The sequence below is a fragment of the Suricata suricatta genome, chromosome 4 (genome assembly GCF_006229205.1).
Source record: "Suricata suricatta isolate VVHF042 chromosome 4, meerkat_22Aug2017_6uvM2_HiC, whole genome shotgun sequence".
NCBI classification, from domain to species: Eukaryota; Metazoa; Chordata; class Mammalia; order Carnivora; family Herpestidae; genus Suricata; species Suricata suricatta.
Genome location: NC_043703.1, coordinates 105,542,495 through 105,551,775, shown reverse-complemented (window position 1 = coordinate 105,551,775; position 9,281 = coordinate 105,542,495). Strand labels below are relative to the sequence as shown.

The window sequence follows — 9,281 nt, the reverse complement described above, 5'->3', positions numbered from 1 at the left end:
CCCATCCTTCTCTGGGTATCTCAGTACCAACTATTTTTTCAAAGTTCATTTCAAGTTCTACCTTTTTCATGAAACCTACTCTGATGAGCCCCCTCTCTTCTCCTCTATTCTATTACATTTATTGACTTTTTTTGCTGAACATATGACCCATCTCTTACCTAGATTTAAATTCATGAAAATGAGAATTATATCTACTATATATCTACTACTTCTTAGTTTTTATAATGCCTGGTGCCAAGTTTCAAAGAATAATATTTCTTGATTAACTTGAATGAAATCTGTTTAACAAGATATTATTTATTCCCTCTGTTTAATGGATATAATGTTTCAAGAGTACCACACATAATTCTAGAGTGAGAAGTCAGTAAATATATTGATGACTAATATGAATCAAAAAGGTAAAGATAGGGAACTTTTAGTGTTTACCTTCCTAATTTCTATTTTTTACATTTCTACTTTGAAAAACAAGATTCTTACAGATTTTATGAGAAAGTGATACACTGAATCAGAGTTAAAATATTTTCATCACAGTGCTTGCTTCAGCAGCACATACACTAAAACTGGAATGATACAGAGACGATTGGTATGGTGCCTGTGCAAGGATGACATGCTAATTTGTGAAATGTTCCCTATTAAAAAAAATTTAATCACAAACACAGTATTTAATTAAACTGATCTGAGTGTTAGACTGTTTACAGTTTAAATATCCCAACTATGTGTAGAATATTTAAATGAACTCTGATCTAACTAACTCAAATCCTTCCAATAGTTTTCCGAATTAAAATATGCATAGATAAAAGGATTAGAAAATGAAAATGAAAAAAAATCACTCTATCCACACAATGGAAGATATCAAAACAAATTAAAAAATTTTTTTGTAATTAGATATTTTATTTACTTTGCTGGAAAAAGCCAAAATGTGTCAAAGTCTTAAATTTTTATGCCTAAAAAAAATTAAATGCAAACCAGTGATTGCTTTTTGTAGATTAAACAACTGATGTGAGTAACATGGGAGAAAAAGCAATTTAATAAGAAAACAAATACTTTTTGACCTTGAAATGGAATTCTACTGGATTTTTCAGTTAAGTGCAAAGAAATTGTGCAGAAAATTAGGTACATCTCTCAACAAATTAGTATAGCCTCTTTTGTGGACTATCATGAATGCATCATAGAATGGGGATGGAAACAAAGACCTTGGTAAAACCATAATAGCTGACATAAAGACCATGCACAATAAGTCATAAAGCTGGTTACTATGATTTTTAAAGAATTCTAGCAAGTTGAGTATTTGGTTTGCACACGTGTTAACAATTATGGGTTGATTAGAGAGGGACAATGGATTCCTTTAACATTTATTTAATGCCTGAGTTCTGTTCTGAAGTTAGGTCTTTTTTCTTAAGGAGCTGACCACCTAGTAGCAGAAAAACAAAAGTGAATTTTTTTTGTTACTTATGACTAGCATTTCACCTGTTTAGAATTCAACTTATCTGAAAATCTCAACTACTGATAATCTTGCTGAGAGCTCAGAAATGAGTCAGATAGCTGTTTGGCAGCAAAAGTAAACAACATAAAGACCATTTATTTAAACTCAATGACTGAAGACTTAGCAGAGTCCCTCATGACCTTATTCAGAGTCTATAAGAATCAATTTTAGAAGTCAAATTATTTGTAATATTTATTTTTGAGACAGTGCACGACGTGAGCGCATGAGCGGGGATGGGGCAGACAGAATCCGGGAGACACAGAATCTCAATCTGGCTCAAGGCTCTGAGCTATCAGAGACAAACACGGGCCTGAACCCACGAACCATGAGATTATGACCTGACCTGAAGTCAGATGCTTAACTGAGTGATCCACCCAGGTGGCCCCTAAAAGAACCAATTTTAAACATGTATCATAGGACAGAAAGAAATAAAACTTACAAAATAAAGAATTCTGACAGGTATCTAATTTCTGAACTCAGGCAGAGTAAGGGGCAGGAAGAATTTAGAGAGACACACTGACTGCTGTGAGATATTAACTTTCAGCAGATTATTGTTAAAGAAGAAATAGAAAAACTATAAAAACAAAAAACTTAAAATACAACAGTTTGGACCATGTAGTGAAGGGGCATATGGTATCATCCAATTGTACACACCCTATTTCAATTTAGTACAGTCAGTAAAATAATATTCAGCGATGATTTTCAAATGAAAATTCAATTACATTCAAAATACTGTAAGAAAATGTAACTTATGTTAGAAGAAAAATAGTTAAGCTACAGAAGGGGAACAAAGTTGTATGATCACAAATTAGGATTTGCAAACTCTTATGTCTCAGGGTCCAGGCAGGTATGCAAATAGAGGGAAACCCAAGAAACACAAAATTGATGGGTAAGTGACAGGTGCTTGTCAGAGAGACCAAGCCATGAAACCCTGGAGGGCAGGAGCCCAAATCCACTGAAGCCTCTTCCGGCTTTGCACAAAGGCAGGCCCGAGGTTGCCAGATCTGGCATTTCACAAGATGTCTGAAATCTTGACTTTTAAACTAAAATCCCTTGATATTTAAACTTTGGCTCACTATATGTAATTCAAGCAAGAAATCTATGTAGAACCATAGCTAGACATTAGCATAAATCCTCATTTATTTAGAGACTTAACTACCTAGACGAATTCATTATCAAGTATACCAAAAAGCCTAGTTTTAATATAGTTCAGATTATTCTCAATTTCTACATCTTATTAACTAGGACTAAGGACCAGAACATAATGAAACTATAAATTCAATGCAGTTTAGAGTCTTACCTTACTCTCACTGACATCAGAAATCCATTCTTTTACTAAATTGTTCAATTTACCAAGTACCACCAACCTATAATAAAAAATAACATGCTTTAGACTAAGAAAACCCAAAACCAGTATTTAAAAAAGCAGTTAAACATATAGGAAGAACCTTTGTGTTGGTGCTAGAGTAAAAGCACATTCTATATGGGCTAATGCTGTTGCATCTGTTGGTACATGGCATATCTCTTTGGCATTCTTAGGTCCCTAAGAGTTTTAAAGAAATGACAAATGTGATGAAAGTATTTTGGTCTTTGAGCTATTTTAAAAAATTCAAAAAGCCTAATAAAAAAATCAAAATTACCTTCAATAAGTATGCAGAGGCTACCTGAATTGTTAATTTTCTTAGACTTACTATAGAATAAAATCAATTCAATATGGTGATAGACATTTTCTCATTGACAGTCATAGGTCATTGGATAATTAAAATGAGTAAATTAAATACCAGCTAATTTAAAAAAAATATTACTTAGTAAAAGCAATTTGTTATTAAACCAAATTTTCAACCAATAGCATATCCAAATCCACACACAAAAAAATAAAAAATAAAGAAAAGAGGTTGGGGAGGCAGTAGTAGAATTTAGGCATCTCAAAGATGACCTGAAAAATGGAATTCCTGAGGTGTCCAAATGTGCTTCTCCCTCAGCCTTCTCCAGGTAATGGAATTCCATTCTTTGAGGTGCTAACACCCAAAATCTTGTCATCATCCTTAACCTCTCTCTTTCACACACATTCTGGTCATTAAACAACCCTACTTTTAAAATATATCCAGAATTCTACTACTTCTTATCACTTCTACTACCATCCCCCTAGTTCATCCAACAGTCCTTTCCTCCCTGGGTTATTATAACAGCCTCCTAATGTGTCTCCCCATTTCTGCCCTTGATCCCTCTTCCGCTATTCTCAATATAGCAGCCAGACTGTGTTGAAACATGAGTAAATCATGTCAATTTTCTGCTCAAAAACTTAATGGCTTCCTATCTCGCTTAGAGTAAAAGCTGAAACTTACAATGGCTTACAAGGTCCCAAGCAACCTAGCTCCCCAAGCTCCTGCCCACCTCACATTCTTTAAGCCAGTATTCCCCTGCTTACTCACTCTGCTTCGGACACCTAGGTTACCATTCCTACATATTCCTTAAATACACCAGGTACATTCCCACCTCTAAACTTCTGCCTAGTATGCTCTTCCCTCAAATATCTACATAGTTCCCTCCCTCTCAAAATATCCCTCAAATGTCAATGAGGCCTTCCCAAAAACTCCACTTCCAGCTTCATTTTTCATGGCAGCACTTTTCATCTGTAACATTGTATTTATTTACTTATTTGGCTAAATCTTTTTCTCTAACCTCCAACTAAACCATAAGCTCTAGAAAGGCCAAAATTTCTCTTTTCCTCATTTTTGTATCCCTAGGCAGAGTCATGGTAGGTACCTGATATATATATATGTGCAGAACTTATGATTAAATATTTAATGTACTATTAAATACTTTCCATTCTTAAATGACATACCTGTGGTTCAGTTCTTCCTCATCTTCAAATACTCCAAATGGTTTCATGGCATCAATTAATTTCTGTGTATAAATATGATCAATTTCTTTCGGACATGCCAAACTAATTGGAGAAGTGATTCCATAATGCTTTTGTTGACGCTGGCTGTCCAGCATCGTGTTTCTGTTCAAGAAAAATGAAACAGAAAAAATTTACCGTATCATATCATATGGACACATGAATCTCTCAATCCACTCATTAAGTTTACTTAATACAAACAGTTGGGGCAGGCACTTTTTTTTAAAGGGAAAAAAGGGTATTTTTTTTTTTTTTAATAATAGTTTATTGTCAAATTGGTTTCCATAAAAAAAGGATATTTTGTGTTTATTTTGATGAAGGGCTATTCATACTGTCTCCAGCTTCATGGTTAGGAGGTCTTTTCAAGCCAAAAGCAGCATGTGTTGGCATCAGGACAACTGTGCCAGCACCACTTAGCTCAAAGGCAAAGAGCCTGAATGGGAGCTGGGCCAGGGCCACCTCCACTACACACTGCGGACTTAAGTCAAGTACCATCTATATTCAATCTCTGAAGAGCAGTCAGCCACTTAAAAAGAAAGCTCTGAGTAAGAACAATGTTTTTCTCCCCTCAGGAAAGAAACAAAACATCCCATTAGAAGGTCCTTGTGAAATATCCGGGCTTTTAAAAAGAAATCACAACTTGGATATGTCCTTGAGAAACCAACATTAACATCCTTTGCTCAAATCAAACTTATAGTTCTAACATAGACTCTCGTTAATTGTTCTCTTCATTTAGATTGGTCCATTTCACACTACATAATTATCAAATTCTTTATACTTTTATGGATACAATATAAGCTAGCCTCCAAAAGATCCTACTATCAGGAAATTATAGTTTTGAATAAAGTACAACTGAATTTGTGATCTTGGATTTACACAGGCCAGTAATTTCAGAATACATTTTGGGACCACCATGGGTTGGTATAACTTTTTATTTTGCTAAGAAAGTAAAGTAAAAATAAACATACACAATAACCAACTAACCCTACCATCTATCCTTACCATTTAACAGTAAGGACCATCAACAACAGCAGTAAAGAAGGTAATCTCAAAATATAAGAAAACAGTCTTAAATAATAAATTAGCCCTGTATAACACACAAAAATACAGTAGTGATTGTTTTGAATTTTAACTGATCAAAACACTGCCTAATCACTAAGTTCATACAGTAAGGCATGCTCCTTGGCTAAAGATTTCTTTAGGTAGGGAGGGAGAATCAAATGGAAGATAAAACAGCCTATGTTATCTTCTGAAATAATTCAGAGACATAAAAGGGTAATATCAATATTAGTGACTTTAATTTCTTTCTGGTATTAATTTTCCTGTGGAACAAAAAAATTTCACTTTGTTATTTTTCACTGGAGATTCTTTTTAAAGAATTAGCTTTTTACCTCTAGGAGAGCTGGAAAGAGAGGTATTTTGGTATTGTTTGTGTTTATATGTGTATGGTAAATGGATGGGACAGACTAAGTATACATGATCAATTAATTTCAACAATAACTGTAAGAAGTAGGTATTGAATAAGTGCCATCTTACAGATAGGTACCCAAGATCCAAGGGATACGAAGAACCAGAATTTGAACTCTAAAACCCAAGATCTTTCCACCACTCCATTCTTCCTTCAGCAAGTACTTCAGTTCGGACACTATGATCCTGGGTCGCACTTTCTTATGTGTATGCTGAGAAAATTGGCTATGAAGATCTCTACTAGCACTAAAATTCCAAATCTGCGAATCTGAATCCCTCATCTAGAGAGAGGGGGAAAAAAGCAAGCAAAAGAATTCCACATTCTCTTCAACTCATCAATTTCACTTACAAGTAAACACTCTAGAGAAATTCTAGTACAAGTGTACAAGGAAACATGCACAAGAATGTTTACTGCCACACTGTACCATTAAAAAATTTGAAACATGGGGCACAGGCATGGCTCAATTGATTGGGCATCAAACTTGGACTTTGCCTCAGGTCATTATCTCACATTTCCGGTGTTTGAGCCCCACATCAGGCTCATAATCCTGTCTCCCTCTCTCTCTGCCTCTTGTCCACTCATGTGCTGTCTCTCTCAAAAATACATTTAAAAACATTAAAAAAAAAAAACTCTCTGCCCCTCTTCCCCGCTTGTGTGTGCACTCTCTTTAAATAAAGTTAAAAAAAAACTTCAAAACAATCTGAAAGTCAAAACAGGAAAAAAAAAAAACTAAACTAAGGTGTATCCCTACAATGTAACTTACAGGTGACTTAATATATATTCATTAGAGTTGAAAATATTAACAGGGACAAAGGTCACAGATACTATATTGCACTAAAGAAGTTGCAGAATGACAAGTGTGACACCAGTTACACAAAGCTTAAAAGCAAGTAAAACAATGCCAGTTATTATGGACACATAGATATGTTGTAATAGGATTTTTAAAAATGCAGCAATAAACATCAAATTGAGGACTGTGGCGAGGGAGGTGAATGAAACCAGAGGTCAGAGAATCCTTCAAACACATCTGTAATAGTTGATTTCTTCTAAAGATATTTATGTACACACACACACACTCTCCACACAGAGAATGTTATGCTTTGGGAGAGATGAATGATGACTACACGAATGATGCTTACATTATTCTCTGAATTTTTCTGTTTAAATTACTTCCTAATAAACCAAAATGTTAGAAGCCACAACAAAATTTGCCAAGCACGGAAACCGTTTCTGACTTATCAAAGTGTGAGCAGGAGGTCCAGACTGGCAGATAAACTGTGGGTAGGTGGGGGAGGCCGGGGGAGAGCTTAAAGATCATAGTCTTTATTAAAAAGAAACCCATGGGCTGGGATAGGTCATTCACTCCTGAAGACCAGGAGACAGCCGGGAGGGAGGGAGGAGGGGGAGGTAGGGGGATGGTATTTGCGCCAATGCAGACAGGAGCAGAGACGGGCTCAGACAGAGCTGGGGGCAGGAGACTGACCGACAATTTCTCCCCACGGACACCGCGCCTCTCCGGCCGCTTACTTGTCTGGGGGCATCCTCACAGGCGGGACAGGCGAGGGCAGATGGGGGCTCCAGGAGTCCCCCAGTCTGTTCAGCCGCGGCCAGGTGAGCCGCCGGGTGTAGGGGAGGTGCCCTTGCCGACCGGCCAGGCGCGAGGAAGGAGACCACTCGGACGAGGGACGGGCAGGGCGTGAGGGGCAGGGCACGGAAACGGGGTCCCGGGCCAAGCACCCCAAACCACCCCTCTCAGCTTCGCCCCCAAACGCCGCCCCTCACCACTTACGCAGACATCTCTTTCATCGCTTCCTGCGTCTCCCTTACTGCCGAGTATCTTTCGCTCTGGAGTCAAGTTCTTGCTCTTCCCTTCTCCTCCTGTCCACTTTCCTCCGGTCGCTTGTAGCTCGCTTGCTCGCTCACTTTCTCACTCACTACGGCCGAGGCATCCAACCGAGTAGTGAAAACACCACAAAACCGGCTCTATTTATGACAATACAGCGCGGCCGACGCCAATATGGCGCCGCTTCCCAGCCTGCCCCTCGCCCGCCGCGGCCCCGCCCCTGGAGGCCTGGACCCGCCTTCGACCCCACCCCTCCTCCTTTGGGTCCCCTGAGACTCCGGTGGTCCCGCCCACAGACGGCGGCGGCTCTGGCTGCAAAAGCCGGTAGGGAGAAACGTTTTGTCCCCTCCTTTGTCCGTCGGACTGTCAATTTAGGCAAACCGCTTGGAAGGTAATTTGGAACATATTTTTCTTGTTCACTAATGAAAGACTGTGACATATATATTTTTAAAAGAGCACAACCTTGCCTAGCAAATAGAATTTTAACTCTTCTGTTATCCTACATCTTTAATTAGTCATAGTTATACGTAATCAATCCACTCGTGGAGATTTTGTCGTGAGAGGGTTACACCGAGGAAAGTGTGAGTTTACAATTATTCCAGTGGAAAGCAAGCTTGTAAATTGGAGGGTAACCTGTTCACTTCACCTCTACCATCATCCCCCCCCCGCCCCCCGCCGCAGTTAAGTGAGAGGGGGGAGTGAAAAGAGAATCGCTAGCAGTTTGCAATAGGAGGATAAATCCAAGAAATAATTTAATACACTAATCCATTACAAGGAAAAGGATGTCGAGAAGCCGCTTTTTCTCGGAATGTGACTCAGAGTCCTAGGAAATAGAGGCGATTACTTATAAAATTATCCATTCATTCTTTAGAAAATATTTATAGAAAACCAAGTGTTGTTAGACAACAGAGGCTTAATGGTGCATAAAACCAGATGTATTCTTTAACCTTATGAAATTCAGAGTTTAGTGAGGGAACAATATAAGTGATATTCTTCTGTTGTGGAACTAAAGCGCCTACTGTGTGTCAGTCACTAAAGATATTTAACTCCTGCGCTTAAGAGTTCCAGTCTAGTGGAGGAGAACTAATATACTCAGAGATCATGGAAATTCAGAAAGGGATTTAGGGAGGCCTCAGAGGGCCACCTAAAGTTAGGGGAGATGCTGAAAAGTGGCTTCCTAAAAGAGAGGATGCTGCCTGAATTAGCGAGATTTGGTAATTGGGATTGGGTACAGGTGATGGGGAGAAGGCAGAACCTATTTGATGCAGCATAAAGTAGTAGGTAGCGTGGGCTTCCGTGCGAGGGAGGCCAAAATTTGAGTTCAGTTTTGCTACATACTTAGGAAAATTAACCTTAAGAAGCCCTGTCTTCATTCGTAAAATGAAGATAGTAGGATTGTAAGAGAATGAAATGAGAACAGTATGTGTAGCCAGATGGATCTCAGTCTCAAAGTTCAGACATGCAAGAAATTAATTTTGTTTTCTAAAACTGAAATTTTGACCCTGAATCCCTCATTCTTCTGAGCTGGCAGACAAAGACAATCTTGGTCACCCTGGACCTTCCCCTCCCCAATTCTTGAGATGGT

General features: G+C 38.3%; 1 protein-coding gene, 1 long non-coding RNA gene and 1 other non-coding gene across 5 annotated transcripts in view; 2 read left to right on the top strand and 1 right to left on the bottom strand.

Moving 5' to 3' along the window:
• The window catches only part of LOC115289843, a 10,674-nt gene extending 4,376 nt beyond the window's left edge, over positions 1–6,298 (top strand). The window contains exon 2 of the long non-coding RNA XR_003907828.1: positions 5,924–6,298. This is a non-coding gene — a long non-coding RNA (uncharacterized LOC115289843). The remainder of the gene's footprint in view (positions 1–5,923) is intronic.
• Positions 1–7,888, bottom strand: part of PAPOLG (poly(A) polymerase gamma) — a 30,204-nt gene extending 22,316 nt beyond the window's left edge. For all 3 annotated transcript variants that reach the window (XM_029937421.1, XM_029937423.1, XM_029937422.1), the window contains exons 1-3: positions 7,643–7,888; positions 4,329–4,490; positions 2,784–2,850 (exon numbers count right to left, since the gene is read on the bottom strand). In XM_029937421.1, the coding sequence (XP_029793281.1) occupies positions 2,784–2,850; positions 4,329–4,490; positions 7,643–7,659 (246 nt within the window). In that variant the 5' untranslated portion in view covers positions 7,660–7,888. The remainder of the gene's footprint in view (positions 1–2,783; positions 2,851–4,328; positions 4,491–7,642) is intronic.
• LOC115290916 lies at positions 531–637 on the top strand. Its single transcript, XR_003908297.1, has one exon. It is a non-coding gene; the product is annotated as a U6 spliceosomal RNA (small nuclear RNA).
• Positions 7,889–9,281: the final 1,393 nt, after the last annotated feature.